General features: G+C 47.1%; 1 protein-coding gene across 1 annotated transcript in view; it reads right to left on the bottom strand.

Moving 5' to 3' along the window:
- Nucleotides 1-242: 242 nt before the first annotated feature.
- Nucleotides 243-22,941, bottom strand: part of LOC147609320 (putative MYST-like histone acetyltransferase 1) — a 73,632-nt gene continuing 50,933 nt past the window's right edge. Inside the window, exons 4-9 of the mRNA XM_086787568.1 lie at nucleotides 2,543-2,752; nucleotides 2,394-2,462; nucleotides 1,592-1,753; nucleotides 1,179-1,272; nucleotides 953-1,095; nucleotides 243-847 (exon numbers count right to left, since the gene is read on the bottom strand). Of these exons, the coding sequence (XP_086643694.1) occupies nucleotides 641-847; nucleotides 953-1,095; nucleotides 1,179-1,272; nucleotides 1,592-1,753; nucleotides 2,394-2,462; nucleotides 2,543-2,752 (885 nt within the window). The 3' untranslated portion in view covers nucleotides 243-640. The remainder of the gene's footprint in view (nucleotides 848-952; nucleotides 1,096-1,178; nucleotides 1,273-1,591; nucleotides 1,754-2,393; nucleotides 2,463-2,542; nucleotides 2,753-22,941) is intronic.

Raw genomic sequence — 22,941 nt, 5'->3', positions numbered from 1 at the left:
AGTATAATACCACAAAAATCCACTCATCATAGAACTATCACTTACATGCTTCTGCCAATAAAAGCTATACTTATTATTACATATAAGCCTTGACTTTTACAATCCGTGAACTTTTTCTAATCCTTGGGTCCATAACCCTTAGACTAGGTCGCTTTACTCTATTGTTAGCGTCAGGTACATAACGTCCATTCTCCAAACAAGGCATTGTCCCTCAATGTTTCTCCTCGGCCTTAACTTTATGCTTATTCAAGAATCAACTTATTTTTAAGCTTTCTTTCCTTGAAATCAACTATGAACCTTGGCTCATGCAGAACAAAGGACATGTCCTCAGTGTGCTATAATAAGATTACAAGTACTAAGTCTCCCATTGCAAGTGACACACCAGTGAGTACAACAGAAACTTTTTCTAGGGATTGTATTATCCCGACAAGCATGTACAAATATTTACCATGAGAACCACCTTGGCATCAGGAGGGATAGGACACTACTCTAGGCATTTGCCGGAAGAGCCCGGATATATCTTCCCCCACAGGACGTGTCTATATCCAAGTCAAAATGCTAACTGTTATTTGTAATAGAGGTTTTTCTGTGTGTATACCCACTGTAGCTTTACACATCGGTACATAAGTTTTCTGTGACACTAAGCCCCTTGTTCTTTGTATGGTGTCCAAATCAGCTTTGTAGGATCTACCTCAAGGCCCCCCTTTCCAGCAGCCTTCAGATGACGTTCCAAGAGCTTGGGATCTGCACATATGACATGTTGCCCTTTCCGGTACTGAATCAACTCAAGTGACTGCAAAGTGCTGATGACATCCTCTGTCTTGATGGCAGTCATGTCACTAAGCTCCTGCAAAGAAATGGGAACCGTTAGTTCCCAGCTGCATGGACTACCAGTGTTAGGAACAACTTCAAGAGGGTTCAGGAATACCCTAGAGCTAGGTTTGGGGTTTACCTTAATGGAGAGATTCCCCCTGTGCTTTTTTATGATGTCCAAAAGGACCCGAGTCCAATAGCCTCTATAACTGAGTAACCCCAAGTCAGACAATGGCCGTTCTGGTGTTCCCACTTTCAGCTCCTTCTTGGACAACTCGTATGCTAGAAATCAGCCATAACATAAAATGAGTAATAGTGCCAGCATAAAACATCTTCCTAAATTATGGACTTATGTGCATACTTACAAAATGAGATTAAGAACTTCCCGTAGCCCTTCCTTTGATAGGGTGGCAACGTCAGGATGCAAGCCAGATTGTAGCCTTCCTCAGAGTGTTTTTCCTGCAGATCAAAACAATGTAAGTTACAGCTTTGCTTCCTTTTTAAATTTAGCCAAAGCACATATAAACATAATAAACTACTTAGTGCTAAAAAAGACACACTAGAGATTGTGTCAGCGGGCCCTTGCTTGAGTGGCTATACGCAAGGGGGCATTAAGTTACCCTAAAAAATAATATGTAACTCACTTTTTATAAAACTTGAAATTGTCAAAGTTTCCATCATTTACTAAAATAGCAGTAAACCATATAAGATTTCATTATATACTGTAGCTTGTTAGTTTACAAAAATTGTCTTCTGAGAGAGCAACAATCATCCCAACCTTAGAAAAGTAGCCGACCATATGGCAGCCACGATCATCACATTCGCAAAGTATGTAAAAGAGAAAGAAGTCAACATCATAATACAACGTTTTGTGATCCAAGAAAAGCTTGGCAAGGTAGCAAAGATTCTGCCCATATATCTTGTTCTTCTTCCCATCAACCTACAAAACACCAACAAAAGACTAAAGATTGAACAAGCAGTGAAAAAGATGCAGCAAGGAACCCACAAATGACTTGTTAGACTTAACATATAGTAGTAGCACAAGGCTGCAAGATCACAACTACGAGGAACAAATGCCAACAACTGAGCTCTCAATCCACATCATAATACACATGAAAATCATGTCAAGCATCAAATACTAATCAAAATGGCAAACAAGTCATTTGTAGTCATGAGGCAAAGTTTATTCTAAGGCAAGGCTTATATTAAGCAAAATGCAAGTGGAGGAATCAATGGCGAAGTCATGGGTTTCGTCTTTAGCTTTGGCCACATGCCACCTTCTATTCACACTAGTGAGAATATGTTAAGGATATACTACTGCTGCTTTCTTGCAATATATTTTACTCTACAAATATAGTTGTCACAGTAAAAATTTGAGCTCATACACTGAAATTCTCAGGGCTAATATGGTGTGTGGTCATGCACTGTGTGTGAACTTCTCACATCAAATAGTGTGTGCGCGCGTGCACACAATGTATGCATACATGCTTGAGTGATTACAGCTGTTGCTCCATCTTAAAATCACAAGAATGAAAACAATATAAAGGTTGCTGACAACAATATTGAGAGAGACAACTTACCTCAAACATGGATAAAGTTCCACTGCGGTATATTTCATCTCCAGGAGGATGCTTCAAGTCACACTTCCTCTACCATCAAAAACAAGTTCGTGCTATAAAAATCACCACATTGACACATTTTCTCTTATATAGAGACAAGCAAAACTCACCATATGCCTGGTGAGCTGCTCTTTGCGCTTCATGAAATTGAGGCAGAATTCACAAAAGAAGAGCTCGTCGCAGTCATTATACTCTGGTGGAAATGGTGAAAAGTACCAAGTGTCAATCTCATATTTCCCCAGCTCTATTTTACCTATGTTCTTAACCTTGGTAAATTCTTCATGCTCCCGTAAGCTTGCAGCATCAAAATCTTCATGCCCCTGACATACAAAAAAACAAAGTTGACTAAGAAAGTGCAAAGTTTCATTTCATGCATATGCATGTGTTAAGATTCGGAGCCTCATACGTGTGAACCCCTGTTTGTGTGTCTGTATGTGTGCGTGTGGATGTGTGTGAACAGCCCCTAAAAGTGTTATTATGCTATGTAGTGTGTGAACACACTCTTATGAGTGGATAAGATAAGTGTGCCACGTGGCATGCACTTATTAGTGTGTGTTGTTTGTATGGGTCAAAAGATAAGGCTGCAAGCCTACAATTAGTGAGTGAACATCACTTCTACCATATCAATCTAAATCATCCTTGAGTTGTGCAAAACTCTCTACGGTTCGGCATTCTCTCTCTCTCTCTCTCTCTCTCTCTCTCTCTCTCTCTCTCTCTATATATATATATATATATATATATATATATATATATACACACACACACACACCATGGATATCTTCCATCCACCTTAGCTTAGGTTCTCTTATGTGCAAACCCTAATGTTTACAAATGGTTTTAGAGCCAAGGTAGCCATTTTAGGGCTTCTGTTGTGTTAGGGTTTCTCTGATTTTAGGGTTTCACAGCTCATCATCAGCATCCAGGAGCCCATCACCAATGTCATCAACAATTGCGCCATCTCACTAGCCGTCCGCTCTGCTGGCTGCCACCTCTGATCTAAACAACAGCCGCCACCTATGCATCTCTGTTGAATGTCACCTCAACTGCCAGCCCTTCAAGTGCCCACTTACCATACTGTCCGTCCGCTGTGCAGCTCCTGTCCACCCAAATCTGCAGTGCCTGCCATCATTCACCGGCTCGTATGGCGTCCGCCTCCTCTGCAGATGCTACCTCTGTTGTGCCACCCCTGTACTGCCCTCCCTGTCCAACGCCTCCACCCAGCATATACAAAACCACCTTGCAGCGCTCAGCCCGTTGGAACCTTGTTGCCGATCAATAGGCACCTCCTGCCACGGACTTGTCACCGCTGGCCTTGAATTCCTTTTTGCTTTCTAGCATGATGCTCTTCCCCTTTCCAATGAAGCAGCCCTTACGACATTGGGCTCATCATCGGCATGATATGATGCATGTGCTCTCCGAGTAGGTGGCCTTGGCAGTGGTGGCCTTCCTGCACGCATGGGTACATCCCTTCTTGCATCTCCTTGCTCATGAGAATACTCTTAAGGCACCAATTTTATAGGCTACATGTTCATCATCTAGATCACTAGCATAACGAGAAAATTTCAGCCCATGTATGGTCTCTCCACGAGCGAAAAATTCAACAGGCAAAGTCCCATGTCTTGCACGACGGCCATGTTCAGCATGAAAGGCATAACTTGCATGTGCATTATCACCAAACTATCCACCCTCTTTAGCATATGCATATCTTTCATCCTTTGATCCATGAGGTGAAGAGGAATGGCAAGAGGTCACAGAACACTCCTATTAATTGACAAAATACTTTATCTTTAGCATATGCATATCTTTCATCCTTTGATCCATGAGGTGAAGAGGAATGGCAAGAGGTCACAGAACGCTCCTGTTAATTGACAAAATACTTTATCTTGCAAGAAATAGCACCACCTATAACTACACCACCTAGATGTGAACGTCCTTGGGCACTATCTCGTAAAGAATATACACGTCAACACTTGAAATGTAATACCCAAAATGCACAAAACAGCTGAAAGATACATCACTACATACAGTACACCACCACTGGGCAGACCCTCCCCCACCCCCCCCCCCCCCCGGCGCCCCCTCCATCTTCAATACTGAAGTATATTATTGGAGTATTTTAATTTGTACAAAGTTTCAAGGGCTTGCCAGCTAGATAATCCAATGCAATGCAAATACCAAAATGCACAAAACAGCTTAAAAGATACATCACTACATACAGTACACCGCCACTGGGGCAGACCCCCAACCCCCCCACCCCCCCGCCCCCTCCCTCTTCAATACTGAAGTATATTATTGGAGTATTTTAATTTGTACAAAGTTTCAAGGGCTTGCCAGCTAGATAATCCAATGCAATGCAAATATGAAGACAAGTTACCCAAACAAAAGTGTGTCACAATAGATTGTTGATGCCGGACTCGTCCAATGAGTCAAAGTAGCCTGGCCACCAATCTCATACACCTGGAGGGGAGTGAACGCGAAATTGTTGTTCCTAGACCACACACAAACAGGCGCTCTCGTACTAGAGCCTGGCTCACACCCAAAGACCATGGCTCAAGCCACCCTGGGGCAAGTACACAATTAGGCACATGCACACAAACAAGTACAAGTACAAGCACACAAATAGGGACTAGTACGCGGTTTCCAATAGTGGGTACTCAAACAGGTACACATGGACTCGATTCACAATCAGTACATCTGCTGCAGCAGGTACTACTGTAAGTACAGTGGGTACAATAGGGTTTCCAGAAAGTACTTCAGGTACAGGTAATAGTAGGGTTTCCAACAACAGGTGCTATGGGTACAGAGGAGTTTCCAGCCGGTACTGCAGGTACAGTAGGGTTTCCAGCAGGTGTACTTGCAGGTACAATAGGATTTCAACAGGTACTGCAGGTACAGTAGAGTTTCCAGCTGGTACTGCATGGACAGTAGGGTTTCCAGCAAGTGCACTTGCAGGTACAGTAGGGTTTCAGCAGGTACTGTAGGTACAGTAGGGTTTCCAGCTGGTAATGCAGGTACAGCAGCGTTTTCAACAGGTGTACTTGCAGGTACAGTAGGGTTTCCAGACAGTACTGCAAGTACAGTAGAGTTTCCAGCCGGTACTGAAGGCACAGTAGGGTTTCCAGCAGGTGTACTTGCAGGTACAGTATGGTTTCAGCAGGTACTGCAGGTACAGTAGGGTTTCCAGCCAGTACTTCAGGTACAGTAGGGTTTCAGCAGGTTCTGCAGGTACAGCAGAGTTCCAGCCGGTGCTGCAGGTACAGTAGGGTTTCCAGCCGGAGTACTTGCAGGTACAGTAGGCAGCCAGTACAGAGTTTCTTTGGAGTGTCGATTTGCAGAGATGATCCCAAGAATGATGCGATGCCCTTTCCAATGAGAGAGAGGGAGAGAAGCACTCGTGGGAGAGGTTGGTGGAAGGGGTCGAAGGGGTCCAACACCCCTTTGAAAAATTGGCAATGCCCACTTTAATAAAGGTGGGCACCCTTATAAAAATGCCCCCCCTATCAAGTTGGACGAGAGCATCTTCGTGAGCTGGAGCTCCCGCTCCCCCCTGCGCAACTGTCCTAGCCCCCCTGGCACCCTTCACCCTGCCCACCGCCTCCCCTCCTGTGGCCACCTGCATCGCATCTCCCTTCTGCTTCGCGCAGCCCCCCCTCCTCTTTCACCAGCGCCTGCCCCCCGTTCACCCCCCCCTTCCCTCTCTCCTTCACCTCCACCTCCACCTCCACCTCCCTCTCCCACTTAGCTTCAGCCCCCAGCCTCCTTATCCTCTCCATTCTTCCTGGGCAGGTGCTTATAGACCTTGGGGTTTTCCTCCCTCTGCAGCAAGTTTTGGCATCTTCAGGTTTTGAACCCTCGGCAGGACTCCATGGCAGCCACTCCGTCATCCCCAACTAAGGCCGCCATCCCTTGCCTATCCTTTTCTGAAGAAGATCTCCAGCTCCTCGCTATGACAACCGTCCTTAGGAGGCCTTCACCCTGGAATGTAAGATTGTGGGTAGCCGCCCGGCATGCGGATGGTTCAGGGATATGTTAGGCAAGCCTTCTCGGCATGCCTGAAAAAATCACAGACATTCATCCCTTATGGTGGCTCTACTATCAGGTCGAGTTTGATTCGCCTACAGCTTCGGACAAAGTCATGCAGCTGAGCCCCATCACACTGCGTACGGTGCAGGCCTTCTTTGCCAGGTGGCAGCACAGCTTCGACCTGGTGTCCGATCCCTTGGCTGGAGTGTCGGGCTTTCCCATGACAGTCTGATTTTCAGGTCTCAAGAAGGAATACCTTCCTCTCCTCCTGGTGATAGGTGGCGCTATCGGAACAGTGATGGAACCCCCCCCCCCCCACCAAAGCTTCGGGTCTTGCATGGATGGCAGGCATTCCATCCCTTCGTATCTGCATAGCCTCCCCAGAGTCAGTACCTCACTCCATTCTGCTCCCTGGTCTGTGGGGGGATCCGATTTTACGGAGATTTCAGTACTTTGGCTTCACAGGCCCATGCTTCATCTACAAGCAAATGGGACACCTCGCTAGAGCTTGTCCTCGTCGACAGTCCAGGTAGTCAACTCCAGTTGCCCCCCCCTTCCCCGCGGGTCCCAGCTCTAACCTTCCCCCAAGGGGGGGAGGGACACATGTCCCCAGGTACCACAATACCACGACGCGTTCTCGGTTGAGACCAATGCAAGAGAGTTGTAGACCGCCGACAGGAGGCAGAACTGCCGGTCAACTTCCGGAGCAGAGCAGTGCCAACACGCATGCCAAGCTGGCACGATCCAAGAGGATCCGGTTGTGTTAGAGAACCGTTTTGAGCATTTATCTCAGCTGCCACTTGACAATAATGGAACCCCCCCCCCCACACCGCGTACCATTGAGGAGCCCGCCCCCGCCCCCCCATCTAGAGACCGTTACCTCCTCGAGACCCCCCTCCAAGCTTTCACGCTCTCGAGGGGCTAGCTAACCCTCCAGAGCCCGCGGTGGGGCTCGAATTCCCGCCCCCGGGGCCCCCACGCGATGAACCCTTCTCCCCCTTTCCCCCCTTCGCAGCCCTTGCCCATCCCTCACCCTCCCCTCCCTCCCCCACCCTCTGCTCTGAACCCCCCCTCCCCTCCCCACCCCCCCCCTGGCGCCCTCTCTATAGCTCCCTTGGCTCCAGAAACTCCAGAGCACCCCCCCCACCCCCACCCCCCTACTGCACCAAACCCAGACTGGAGATAGCCAGCTAGCTCTGTCCGCCATTTGATCCATCATTTTTTGGAGCCGGTAGGTGCGGGCTCTCCCTCCCAAATCGCCAAGAGGCCCCCCCAAGGTGCTGGGGCAGCCAGTTGATTACAGTTTCTTCCGGTGTCTCCCATCGAAGGTATGGCATGTTCGAGGAGACGATATCTCCCATTCGTGCACGTGTGGTGCTATATTACTCCAGACCGTCCACCCAAGAGAGTGGCGCGATGATCTTTTCCTTCCCACTGAGTGCAGCACAGAGAACGGAATGGAGCATGGAGTCGGCGTCCATTGCTATTCAGGGGCAAGCCATAGAGCTCTCACATCACCTGCACAACCTGCATATCACTGACCTGTTGACCCATCTCTAGCCTTTGGCTTAAATAGAGTTGGGTGGATCGGGCCAGCCTTCGGAACCTGGCAGGGGAGAAGGTGTCCACCAGCCTAGAGGTGCTTCTTTTTGTATTTCTTCATGTTTCAGTCGCAATACCACTTCCCCCCCCTACAGATATACTTGCAATGTGACACGTGGAGTCCAGAGTATGCATACTCTAGGGCTCTCTAGGGCTCAAACAGAGTGGCTACACATGGAGGCCAAGGTTCGTGCCCATCTGGCACGGCTTCGCCCCAAGACCAATAGTAATTACTCTCCATCGAAACCCACGCCCAAGACTCTTCGAGTGGAGGGCAGATCACACAGTTCCACTTCCCACTGATCTTAGCTATGCAGGATTGTTTCATGGAGAGTACAGAGTACTCGGCATCTTCCACAGTTTGGATGCAATCCTGGAAGTCTGTTTTTCCAGATCCGACAAGAGGAGTACAGACCCCAACCTATCCAGATTAGATCGGTTTTATGTAGACGAGAGGGCTTGTGGTCATGGTGGCATGATTCGTATTCTAGCTGGAACTACTTTCTCTGATCATGAACCTGTTAATCTCTCCCTAGATGACCCTTGGAGACAGACATTCGAGCATCCGGATCCTAGATAGCCTCATCCAAGACCCTGAGATTTGCAACAGGATAGAGGGAATTTGGGAGAGGCTAGATTTTCAATCACGAGCAACTGCAGGCGCCTTGGATGCAAGCCTTGGAGAGATCAACAGTCTGTTAACAAGAGGCTGCGCAGAGCAGATTGGATGGCTTCCAAGAGCAGGAGAGGAGCATTTGCAAGGGTCTTGCCTCTCCGCAATGGCTTTAAGAGAGAGCACCAGATAGCCTATGAATTGAGAGCCAGCTGGTTGCCACCCGTGCAGAGCTCAGATCCATCAAGAAGAGGCGAGTGGAGTACAGATATCATGCCAAAGCCTCTTTTTGGACACAGGAAGAAGACAGGGTCACTAAAAAGTTCTTCGAGATTGCAGGCCCACATAGGCGGAGAGACGGTATCCACAGGTTATGAGACCAATGACGCGAACAAAATTTCCATCGAAGTCGGGCCAAAAATAGCAACTCTCCTAAATTTTAGAGTGTGATCCTTTGTATTCCAGTATAATCCCCCATTCCCAAAGCTTGTTCTTTCCGAATATTTGGACATCCTGGAGTCCACCAGACCCCTTTCATACTGGCAAATGTCTAGGCTGGTGACACATAACATTACCTATGTCCACATGCCGGGATTCTTTCACACGAAGTTCACCTGCATTGCCCTTCACCAAGTCTCCCATGTGCATAAGGTAGTTGAGGGCTAGCTCTCAGGGATTCATGCCCAATTCCTTCGCCATAGAATCCATAGTGTGTGCCACCATAGACTCGGCCGCCTTTCTGGCCTCCATAAGCTTGTGAACCTGTGGGTTATCATAGAGCATCTTGAGCTCTTCTTCCCTAGCATACAACTGCCTTTTGACACGCTCAATCTCTACTTTCAATACATTTGGTTCATCCTCTTGCATCCTCTCTTTACCTCAAGAAGGCTGTCCCACATGTATTTGCTCCTCTATATATCCTTCAAGGCTTCATGCATATGCTTATTGCCCAAAGATTCATGCCCAAAGCTTCAAAAGCATGAGTAGCACTTGCTTGGCCATGTGAACCAACCCCTTCACCACTTTGTGCATTGCTATCCGTAGTGTTTGATGGCTGTCCACATGGAGCCCAATGCCCTAGTGATCGTTTCCCCACTGAAAAGAGGGAAATAACCGTGCTTTGATACCACTATAACTACACCAGCTAGGTGTGTGAGTCCTTGGGCACCATCTCGTGAATAATACGTGCATCAACACTTAAAATGTAATAGTCACAATGCACAAAACAACTGAAATATATGGCCGAGGAGATTTACCAATTCAGTTACCTCTAGGACTCTCCTCCTCGGGCTACTTCTATGGCGATTATTTCAATGCCTTTCTGTCACAAAATTCCTTACAGCTTCTATTTTTCTACTGTTCATGTGTGACATGTGGAGCCTTACATGACATACATGTATGGTTGGTGTAGCCTGACATGGTGTGTCTGTGCGGCATATGGAGCCTGACATGACAGTACATGTATGGCTAGTGTAGCCTGACATGATAGTACATGTGTGGCTTGTGGGGCCTGACATGGTGTACATGTATGGCCATGGAGCTTGACATGATGAAAGTCTTTGGGACTAGCTATCGTGGAGATATTGTGTATTTATGTTCTGGGAAGGTTCCGGAAGGATCATGAGCCCTAGACATTTTATCAGATACAACTGAGCAGATGGGTGTTTCTTCCAATACAATTGCACTCGTGTGTGCATGACTTTGATTTTATCTTTGGATGACTTGTCTTGTTTGCCTGGACAATACCTGACATTTCTGCCTGTGTTGTCCATGGGGCCAGGGACGCCTGGGCACCCTATGGACGTGTACGTGCACACCTGTTTAGGACTGACAGGTGGTCTACATGTGTTTTGCAGGTGGTAAAAGTATTCCCAAAAACTCAATTTACAACTTTATGAGTTCACATGTTAATAATTATAAATGCAGGTTCACACTCACTTATAAGTGACCGGACAACTTATAAGTGAGTACACATTGAGCAGGACTTATTTAATACACGTGGCGGGCAAAGACCGGGCGCTGGACATTATTTGGACTCCCTTCATGTAGGCGCCCCTTTCTGGACCAAAAAAGCACACGTGTGGGCTATTTTCAGCAGGGAAGCCTCTATTATTGACAAAACTCCAGATTGGAGGAGGGCGCATGCTTTTCAGGAGTGCATGAGGGCTGGTCGGCTGGTTTTCAGCCTGTTGGCAAGTTTCTACAGCCATCCATCACGACTGAAGTTCACCGGATGCATGGGAGAAGCTGGCCGACTCCTTCTGCATGTTCTCCACTGATGGCCGGTGGATTTACAGCTTGAATAGAGGCTGGACAGAGGTTAAAAACAGGGAGGACAAGCTGGTCGTGGGCTTCTAGACAGTTTTCCTTCCGACCGGAGGTTTGCAGGCTTGTGCACAATGCTGGTCGCTTTCTTCTGTGGCTACCGAGGGCTGGTCGACTGCTGAAAACAGCCTTTGCGGGCTGGTCGACTTGCTTTATGAGGAGGAAGATGATGATGTTGAGTTGTCCCGGGCTGATGTGGGAGTGCTATGGGCTGTCCATAGTTGTCCTGCATGTGCTTGATGCCAAGAATGCTCACTTGTGCTGAAATTGTCAGCAAATTCAGACATTGTGATGTTTTCCTTGTTTTCATATTGTATTGGAAGAAATAGGTGCAGCCAGTGGTGAACCCTGGGCACCCGCAAAGTTGTATTGGAAGCAGACTTCTTTTTGGTAATCTAACCATAAAAGGGGGGGGGGGGGGGGGTGTCAGCCCATCTTCTGGCCCCTAGTGTGGTGTACTCTGCAGCTTTGTCATCTTGTTTTATCTGGTATGCATGTGTGTATTTTCAGATTTCAGGATTGATTAGATTTTCCGTGTTCAATTGCCCCTTCCGTTTTCACTTTCCCGTACCTGTGCCCACAGTGCACACCCCTAACCTTTCGAGTTCAAGTAGCCACACCGACCTCCCAGCTTCACCAATTCGACGTGTGGATATTCGCGGTGACTACTACCGAGGAGTACCTTCCTTTTGCAGCAATAGCCTTACGTGGGCTTCTCCATACCAGTGTGCCAAATCCTCTTCCACGAGATCGGTCTTTACCCAAAGGGGTCACCTAACCAGTTCTTTCCCAATGTTACCAGGAGATGCACACCCAAATGGCGGCATAGCAAACTAAATTCACTCTATACTTTGGACACCCTTACTTCTCAGATGTTGGAGCTGCAATCCCAACATTCTCAACCAGCAAGTTCTCTAGCTTCGATCGATGCACTAGTGCCACACACCGACATCATACCCCCAGAGGTAGAAGCCGATATCGTCTTTTACAAGCATCTAAAACTAAGAAACTGGACATTAACTCCCCTTATCCTTATTCTAGCCAACACAACAAGTGTGTTCTTGACCAATGGTTGTACAAGCTCCACTTGTACTTTGAATCCCTAGATCTCACCATTGCAAAACAAATTACCTTTGCAGCGGCTTTGTTGAAAGAGAATGCATTTTATCATGGCAAAAAAATTGCTGCCTGATGGGAAAACCGTCAGCACGTGGGAGAAATTTGAGCATGTTAACTGTAAGTAGTTTATACCTACCAATGCCGACTTTCAAGCACGATCTTGACTACGTCACTTGACCCAAATTGTATCATTGGCCTCTTTTCATCTTGCAATTTACCAGCTTGGTATTGGAGATTCCTACATTGTTCCTAGAAGACATGTTACATGCACTGAGCTTGATCGTGATGACGCACAACAGGGCCTTTGGTCCCAAATACCCACTGAAGGGGCCCCCCTCCAAGCAAGAGTATTTGCTTATATTATTCTTTGGAGAATGTTGTACAATGCTTGAGAAAAGTCCAACGCAAGAACAAGGAAGACCATACATCGGCTGAGTATCCACCTGATCCGAGGCTCTGATGAAGACTCTTCTGGCCACTGATACAAGTCCACATAGCTGTAGGACTGCAAATACGCTGGCTGAATGTGAAGAGGAGCTTCCTAAATAGCGTGGAGTTGAGTTGGAATACTAAACTGCTCTTGTATGCTGCTGAATACCTGAATGACTGAAGTGGGACTGAGGCACATGCATTTATATGGCCTCCCGGTGCTGGTCGGCTGCCTGAGAAGGCTGTCGGTCTGCTGTATTATTCCCACGACTGCATTAAATGCCAGTCGGCTACTACAAAGGTCCTGTCAGCTGCCAAGACTGCTGGTTGGGCTGTATGTAGGTTTGGTCGGCTGCTGGCCAACTAGTCACCTAAGCCACCAAAAGGGCTCGCCAACTGCATGGCAAGGGGTTGGGTACCCTTTGCAAGGCTAGCCCATGTTGAGCTCCCTTGGGGCTGGCCCCTTCTATGTGCAATGATCCTAAACATGCCTACACATGTAGTTATGGCTATGGCAGACAACTACATGCTCTTGTATGATGAATTCTCCAAGTGGGTTAAGAGGACTGACACTTGACTGACCTCTAACTACATGCTCCTATATGATGAATTCTCCAAGTGGCTCAGAGACTGACCTACGTAGCTCGTGCCTGACTATCCTTAGACTAAGGGCTCACAATGGGGTCACAGTGTATGACAAATATTCCTAAAAAAGGTGCTACTTTTGTACAAATGATGCACTGATGATCATGCCAATGTGTCATTGTGTACCCCAATGCAGGGTGCACGTGACATTCTCTCCTGCTTAACTTGGCGGCACGTTCAGGGCTTCCAAGTAGTCCGCCAACAATTGGGGGTACTCCTGAAAGAACTCTTCATCCAGCCAAACTGCTTCATGGGTTCCACGATCTTTAAACTTCATGTAGAACTATTGTATTCTTCAACCAGAACCATGCTTCCATCTGTGGAGGAGAATTTGCTCTGGCTCTATGACTTCAGCTTCGTCTATCATATTTGGTTGTTGCTCTTCTGATATATCATGCAATGCTTGACCCACATACGGCTTCAACCAAGAAACATGAAAGACGTTATGCATAGTCCAACTTTCCGGCAACTTAACTTTAAAGAGACATCACTCAACTTTTGAATGACTGGAAATGGGCCAAAACTTCGGAATGATAGTTTGGAACAACACTTACCCACTTGCTTTAGCCGTTGTTTCATGATGTGGAGATATACCCAATTCCCCCTCCTTAAAGTTGACATCTCGCCTGGATTTGTTGGCTTGCCGGGTATATGCTTCCTGAGCTTTGGCAAGGCGCTCCTTAACTGACTCCATGATTTCCGAGAATGTCTCGGTGGTTTTATTGGCCTCAAGAGATGGTGACACCTGTCTCGTCAAAAGAGATGAGAACCGACGACCAAATGGTGCCTCATATGGCGTCCGGCCAATACTCGATGAGTGAGTACGTTTAGGATTGCCTGAACCAAACGAAGATATTGTTCCCATTTCAACTGATGGTCATGGCAGTATGATTTGAGAACGTCAAAGGCCAATTAATTGTATATTTTTGTTTGGCCATCTGTTTGAGGATGGAATGCACTAGACAACTGCAACTTAGTCTCAAAATTGTCAAGCAATGCTCTCCAAAAATGGGACGTAAATTTTAGATCTCTATTAGATGTGATAGTCCCTAGCAAACCACCAATGGGGTGCCAAAACCAAACGAACAAGCAAGCTATGTCCTCGGCTGTGGCCGTCTGCTTGCATGGAATGAGCATGCAAAACTTACTGAATCTATCAACAATTGTCATACACTGTGTGTTTCTAGATCCAACTGAGGCAGGAAGAAAGAAAGAAAGAAAGAAAGAAGTGTAGGAAATAGTTGTTAGAGTTAGGGTTTTGGAAGGCACACCAACAGGAATCGTGAGTGAGAGAGAGAGAGAGAGAGAGAGAGAGAGAGAGAGAGAGAGAAAACACGTTTGCTCATATATTGATGATAATAAAAAGAAGTACAATAGCCACATATAAAAGATGTGACCTAAAGTGTGTTCACATGGTCCGGCCATAAACTGTGCCAGGTGGACCAAACCACTTATAAACCATTATAAGTGAAACTAAGCTAAACTGGGAAAAAAACCTCCACCAACTGAAGTAAAAAGTGCCCCAGTAACCTACTGATGATCACTAGCACTCCCCTGGGTGCATAGTTGTCACGGTACGAAAATACGATACCGTACGGGAATATTCGGTACGATATGAAATTTTGGGATACGGTACGATAAAATACGGTTTTTATTTTTTACACTTACAAGCTATGGAGCTTCAAGCTTGAATGTGAGGGAAGGTTGGGAGGGGAGAAGTCTACAGTGCTTGAGAAACCAGTACATGGATATGTGTCTCTCCCGGTTGGATCTTCTGATTGTCTCCAAAAAAGAACCTGGATGGGTAATGCAATACCAAAGGTCTCCCAGTGTAGCGTTTATGACTAAGGGACCGTCCTTGCACAAATATGAGGAGTGCATCTAGGGTGATAAGTTTAGGGACTCCTCTCTAGATCAAAATGGCCATGTCCAAATGTTCTCCCTTGTGCATAACTTGAGAATCTAATTGTCTAGCCTACCTATACCAGGGATCCCCAAGTGATGTAGCAAGATTCTCTCATCCTACCAATCAAGTGTACACTACCAGTCTACCTCGCCAAATTTTTTAGGTCTCTCCACAACCCCATATGGAATACTGAGTGGACACGAAAGTTACGAAGTATTGCGAGCATTTGGGATCTTCGTAAAGCAGGGTTTCTATTTTTTTTAGCATTTGGAATTTTTTTTTCAAGGAAAAAAAAATTGGAGGGAAAAAAAAAAAACCTAACTCGTACCGTACGATATCGTACGAATTCGTACGGTATCGTACCGTACGACTCGTACGTACGAATAGGTTCGTACGCGTACGAGAAACAACTATGCCTGGGTGCATACACAGCATAAAACCCAACAAACCCCCCTGGAGAGATATGTGATCACTGTATATCATCCACCAAAAGGAAACAAATTCAAAGCAGTGCGGAATGCTTCAAATTTCGGACGTGGTAGTGCCTTGGTGAAGATGTCTGCCACATTCTGATCTGTAGGGCAGTAAATCAGACTCATATCACCTGCCTGGAGTCTCTCCCGAACAAAGTGATAGTGAATCTCAATGTGTTTCGTGCGAGCATGAAACACAGGATTCCTGGCCACGGTAATGGCACTCTGACTATCAGTATAGATAGATGTAGGCTCCTCCACTAAAATATCCATATCAGTCATAAGACGACGCAACCATACACACTCAACGGTAGTAGTGTAGGCTGCTTTGTACTCTGCCTCACAAGACGAAGTGGCCACTGTGGTCTGTTTCTTGCTTAGCCAAGAAAAACAATTTCCACTAGTGGAATGTCTGGTATCAAAATCACCAGCCCAATCTGAATCGCTGTAAGCATATAGCTGCACCTCAGGATAAAGCAATCCAAGAGACAAGGTACCCAGCAAATACCGAAATACACGCTTCACAGCTTGCCAATGTGACAATCGTGGGCTGTGCATGAATCTGCTCAACTGAGATACGGCATACTGAATATCTGGCCGTGTAGTACACAAGTAAATAAGGCACCCAACAGCCTGAGCATATATAGTGGCATCAAATAAAATACTGTCATCTTGTAGTGACAGTTTCATCCCAGGCTCCATAGGAGTGCTGATAGGCTTGCAATCCTGAAATTTGAACTTCTCCAGAAGTTTAGCAACATACCGAGATTGCAACAACCCAATGCCTCTGTTATCCTACACAAATTGTATGCCCAAGTAGTAGTGTACGAGCCCCAAATCAGACATGGCAAATGTCTGTTGCAGTATCTCTTTAAAAGCTGTAATTTTGTCATCATTTGATCCCATGAGCAAAAGATCATCTACATAAAGACTGATGACCAGCAGATCTTTCTCTTCTTTCTTTACATACAAAGTGGCTTCTGATGGACTGTTCACAAAGCCTTGAGTGAGCAGGAAAGCATCTATCTTTGCATACCAAGCTCGTAGAGCTTGTTTCAAACCATACAAGGCCTTTTTCAGCCTGCATACTTTCCCTTCATGACCATGTTCTGCAAAACCTATGGGCTGATGTACATAAACTTCCTCCTCGAGGTCCCCATGTAGGAAAGCAGTCTTGATGTCCAACTGATGAACAACCCAACCACGATGTGCAGCCAATGCAATGACACTCCTAAGTGTTGACATGTCTCCTCATAATCAATGCCCTTCTTCTGTGCATAGCCCTTTGCAACTAGACGGGCTTTGTACCTGTCAATGGATCCATCTGCATGTCTTTTCAACTTATAGAGCCACTTAGTACCAATGGCTTTCTTGCCTTTGGGAAAATCAACCAAATCCCATGTTTGATTCTTTTTAATAGAATCAAGTTCATCCTGCATGGCTTTGTTCCAATGCACATTGTCTCGTGCATCCACAAATGAATCAAGCTCATCATCATCCTGTAAACTAGCTGCCATAACCATATTTAAATCCATGATGTGTGCATGCTCATTGGTCCGTGTCTCCCTACGAGTACGGCCAGCAAGAGGAGCATCTAGATGGCTGTCTTGTAATGTCCTCAAATACCATCTAGGTATATGTCTGACCTGTGGAGCCTGTTGCCCCATATTTGGCTCAACTTTTGGCTCAATCTCCTGCTGAATTTCTGCACCACCTTCATGATTAGCTGGCTGCCCTGCACCCTCATGGTGGGTTGGATCACCAACTGTGGAATGAAACGCCATAGGTAGTAGGCCTTCAAACACATCATTTTCAGCCTGATTCGCATCATAACTAGCCATGGATATTTCTGATTTTTCATCAAAAATCACATCCCGACTAGTGAATATCTTCTTGGACAGTGGGTCATATAACCGGTAGCCCTTGCTCCCACGGCTGTACCCAACAAAAATACATTTTGTGGCTTTATCATCCAACTTCCTCCTCAACTCTTTGGGTATGTGTGCATATGCAAGACACCCAAAAGTACGAAAGTGTGATACCGAAGGCTTGCGGCCATGCCAAGCCTCAAAAGGAGTAATGGAAACCAATGCCTTTGTGGGACATCGATTCAAAATATGACAAGCACACATAACAGCTTCCACCCAAAAGACATGTGGTAGCTTCTTTGTTTTTAACATACATCTAGCCATCTCCATGAGTGACCGATTCTTCCTTTCTGCAACCCCATTTTGCTGTGGAGTATAAGCAGTAGTATACTGATGCTTGATACCTCTACTCTCAAGAAAGGAATTCAACATGTGTGACACATATTCCCCCCCTCGGTCAGAATGGAGGGTCTTAACCTTGCATCCTGACTCTGTTTCAGCAAGTGCTGCAGAGGCCAAAAATGCATCATATACTTGTGATTTCCGTGTCAACGGATAGACCCAGCATATACGAGAGAAGTCATCAATAAATGTAGCAAAATAGAAGCAACCTCCTAATGACTTCGTCTGCATGGGACCACAAAGATCACTGTGTATAAGGTGCAACTTTGCAGTTGCTCGTAGAGCCTGATCACGTGGAAAGGAAAACCGATGCATTTTTCCCAAAATACATCCTTCACATATGTGATCTAAAGGCTTCTCCATAAGAGGTAGGTCTGTCAACATGTTATGTCGCTGCATAAGCATAAGACTACCAAAATTTACATGCCCCATGCGAGCATGCCATAACTGCATCAACCATAGCTGGAGTAAGAGTGAATGCATGATAAGCGGACTGATCCACTGGCTGAAATGCATCCAACTGATAGAGTCCATGACATAATGTACCAGTAAGCATCAAGGTCAAAGCCTTAGCTTTGTCTCTGACCATGCATTTGTCATCATCAAAGTTGACTTGCACACCACACTGTGCTAAAGAAGAAATGGACAACAGATTCTTCTTTATCCCTGGTACATATAAGGCATCTGTAAGGCGAAGAATAGAGCCATCAATGGCTGTGAGCTGAATCTCCCCAATGCCACGAACTGGATATGAAGCATTATTGGCACACTGAACGGACTTGCCAACGGGGGCAGGGCATACATTACAAAACAAATCCCTGCGAGATGTAATATGCTTTGAAGCACCACTATCAAAATACCAAGTACATGCATGCTCAGTCACACTGAGTGCCTGTGAAGACCAAGAGGCATCATAACTGCATGTGTAGAAACAGTAATCCCTATCTACAACAAAGGAAGCTAATCCCTATCTACAACAAAGGAAGCAGTCTCCGGAGGAGCTTTAGAGGCATCTTTTATAGACATCCCAGACTCCTCCTTCTCTTTGGCAATCCTCTTCCTACACTCTGTGATGTAGTGACCTGGCTTCTTACAGTAATGGCATTTACCCTTCTTCTTGGGCTGTCCATCACCTTTCTTGGTATCCTGAGATGAACCACCATCACCTGAATTCTGATTTGAACTCTTTGGCTGAAACTTACAGGGCAACGGCATATGTAATGCTCCTCCGTCTCAACCTCTGTGTGGCATAGTCGGCAGATCCTCTCCTCTCTGGGTCTCCGTATGAGCTTCCCGGCTTTGAAGATGCGCTCAGCTCTACCTGTCTCCACTCTGAGGCGGTGGGATGAAACCCGTATCTGGCAAACGCAATCTGCATGGCATGGGACATGTGAACACTCAAGTAGCCCGGCTGCTGGATGAATCCATCCTCAGTGAGTGTGAGAAAGTGATCTCTATAGAAGTGCATCTTCGTGGGGAGCTCCAGAGGTGTGATCCATGTGCAATGTGTGTAGAGGCTGAGAAGATCTAACCGGATAACCCGGTTGGTATCCTCGTGAGATAGCCGGAGAAAAGGGGAGTCCAAACTGTACTGAAGGGGGGATATGCGGTCCATGTAGAGCCCATATATTGAGAACCAAGTGGAAACTAGTGCATACCATACTCCAGAGTGGCCCTCAAGTGCTAGCTGTCTGGAGGACTCCAGGGCAAGCCTTGGGTACCTGTGGGGATCCATGTGACTGGTGCAATGGAGGTATGTGACTGTCTGGAAGAAAGCATCCGCTACCATCGAGGCTGCAGCAAACTCTGCCTGGATAATCTAGTGAGGGACTCATGGTTTGTTGTGGATCATACGTTAGAACATCATGACCTAGGGCCTCTCAACTTGCTGCCAATCCTCATCGGATAAATCTAGCCCCAGAAAGGGGGTCAAAAAGCCAGCCCTTCGTCCTAAGCTCCTGAAAATGTGCCTGGAAGCACTGCCGCTCAAGTAAGCTCAAGGCTGCATATCTCCGCGTCACTCTGGCATGTGCTGCGGGAACCATGGTAAAGTGTGAGTGCCACCAAGGTAGACATAGGATGAGACAATCTCCACAAGATCCCCTCTATATGTGAAGCTCAATCTGGATGTGAAGGGGCATAGTGCTGGAAATCTCCTGTGATGTACCTCACTTGTCCGGTGACGGACTCATAGAGGGCGATGATGCTCCAAACCATGTCAAATGGGACTCCGATCTCTTGTAGACGGTGTAGGAGGTGGGCTCAGGATACAGTATCAAAAGCTTTGCGGAAATCCACAAAGCAGTAGTAAATCCTCTGATGTATTGCTCTACCCTCCTTGATGATGGCACAGAGGGTGAAGATGTGGTCAAGGGTTGAGTAGCTCCTCCGAAAACCAGCTTGTCCTGAGGCTCTGCATCCCTAGCTCTCTGCAAATGAGCTGAGCTCCGCCTCTAGCACTGATCCATAGAGTTTGGCCAATGTGTGGCCAATCATGATCGTTATTAGGATCAAGTGGATCTCCGGCTTTGAGGATGGGGGTGATGGTGTTGGTGGACCAAGAGGGTGGAAATCCTTCACAAAGGGCTCTATTGAACATGTAGGCTAGTAGGGGCGCCAGGGTATCATCGGCATGCGAGATGTACTCGGCAGTGAGTCCCTCATGATCCTGGGCTCGCCCATTGCGTAGTCTACAAATAGCCTTGAGGACCATGCCCTTTGTGAAGAAGGTGGAGGTGGTGGGACGGGGATCTGGTGGTGGGGGTAGGGGTGGCTGATGGGGGATATGATAGAGGGAGCGTGCATAGGAGTGCCATGTGTCCGGATAGGTGATAGGTGTGGAAGGGCAATGTTCTCAGAGTTTCCTACAGGCCTCTTTGCAGTTCGGCCCTACGAAAAGTCGGTATAACTCATCCTCTTTCCAAGCATAGAACTCCTGTTTCTTGCATTGGGTGAGCCGTTGAGAAATCCGTTGCGCTTGGCGCTTCGTGATTTGCCCAATCCGTACCTCATGCTTAAGACGGGAGTGTGTGGCCCGGCATTCGTCATCATACCAACAGTTCTGGGACATGGAACCACACGGTGGCTTGGCGGTCGACCGCCGCGTGCAAATGAAAGAAGTGGTGGCGGATGTGTGGAGTATGGTGGTGGGCTGTGCTGTGAGGGTGGATAGGGGGACAGTAGGTTCCACATCCTAGAGTTGGCGGTAGATGTGGTTGGAGTAAACAAGGTCAAGCTTGTGATCAAAAAGAACCTGAGTGTAATGTGAGATGGGGAGGGGGGGTGGTGGAGGGACAGGTGGTGTGCAGGTAAGAGTGAAAGAGAGGTAGGCATGGTCAGCTTCAAAAGGGGGTGGCGGGATGGAGAAGTTGGGGAGAAGGTGTGCCAAAGCCGGAGAACCCGTAAGGTAGTCCACGGTGCTAGTACCTCCTGAGTGAGGGAAGGAGGTGAGGGTGCCGGAGGAGGGCCATCGGGACATCCCGTTATAGATAACGAGACCATGTGCAACTCCCAGCTGACCTAAACAAATTTGGGCATATACATGAGCTCTCCTAGATTTGGTCAAATGACCAAATGATTGAGAACACTTATAATAAGACCAAAATTTATGAGAGAACTTTCAAATGGCTGTAACCAAATTAGTAGATTATGCTATTATGTAGAACACATAGTTTTGGTCACATGATCATATCTATGTACTCTACAAGATTTGGTCATGTGACCTAAACATATATGGACATATACATAAGCTCTCCTATTGAAGTACACTGAGAAGAAGATTTGGTCATGTGACCTAAACAAATTTGTGCACGTTGTAGAGCCCACATGCGCTGTTGGAAATGTGTGTTGGGAGAAAGCTATGGATGAGGAGATGGATGCACTATATGGAAATGAGACGTGGGATTTAGTCCAATTTCTTGAAGGCAAGAAAGCCATTGGATGCAAGTGGGTGTACAAAGTAAAACATAACAGTGATGAAAGCATAAGCAGGTGAAGCAGATATCTGTGGCTTGCAGATAGCAAACCACACAGTGGAACCAATTTGTATTCAAGGTGAGACCCCCAATGTTCCAAAAGCTGAGTTAATGGAGATGCTTGCAGATGATCTGACCAATGAGGAAAAAGAGTAATATGAAGTGTTGTTTGACAAGTATCCCAAACGTTTTGCTAAGGACTATACTCGAATGAGGGGTGCATCCAGTGTGGTTCATGAGATCAAATTGAAGGAAGGAGCAAAGCTAATAGCCCAAAAATTAAGGAGATCAGGGACAATACAAAGTGATGTCGGCCTCCTCAACCAGTGCTCGCTGAAGCTTTCGCCCCCCCCCTGCTCGAGCTGCCGCCTGCTCGCACCCCCCCTCCCCGCCCTCGTGACTGCCTCTCCCCGCCAGCTCGCGCCCCCCCCTCTACGCCCCTGTGCTTCTCGCGCCTCCCGCCCTCCCTTTCTGCCCTGTCTCCTTCGCGCCCCCTCGCTCCCCCCCCCCCCCTCCTCCGCGTCCCGCCCCCCTGCCTGCCCCCGCCCTCCCTCCCCCCTTTTCGCGCTTTCCCCGTCCCCCCCTTTCGTTCCCCGCTGCCCCCCCCCCCCTTTTCTCTCCGCCTCTGCCTTCCGCCTCTCCCCCTCTGTTTTTTCTCTTTTTCTTTTTTTTCTTTTTTCTTTTTTTTCTTTTTTTTTCTTTTTTTTCATTTTTCTTTTTTTTTTTGCCCTCCTTTGTCTTCCGCTCCTTCCCCTCTATCTTCCACCCCTCCCCCTCTGTCTTCCGCCCTTCCCCCTCTTCCCCTCCCCACTCCGCCTTTTTTGTGCAGCTCATTTCTTGCAGAACCCTCTGTTTTTCGCTTCGCCCTCGACTCAGCTTCAGACTCTAATGGAAGTTCCTCCCGCCCCACCTCAAAGGGACTCTTCCGCAGCCCCCTCGCCCGCCACCATCTGCCGTATAGTTGGCACTCGCCCCAGCAGAGGGGAGATCCGGGATCTTCTCCAGGCCCGCCTTCTTGCAGATGTGGACAAGATCCTGGACGTTCAGTTAGACGTTCAGTTACTGGGCCACGGACACTACCAGATTGAGTTCGAGACAGCCCAGAGCGTGGCCCAAGTCCTAGCCATGAG

This window comes from Cibotium barometz, chromosome 51 (assembly GCF_041138505.1).
Source record: "Cibotium barometz isolate CiBa-2024 chromosome 51, ASM4113850v1, whole genome shotgun sequence".
Lineage (NCBI taxonomy): Eukaryota > Viridiplantae > Streptophyta > Polypodiopsida > Cyatheales > Cibotiaceae > Cibotium > Cibotium barometz.
This window is presented reverse-complemented; position numbering and strand designations above follow the sequence as displayed.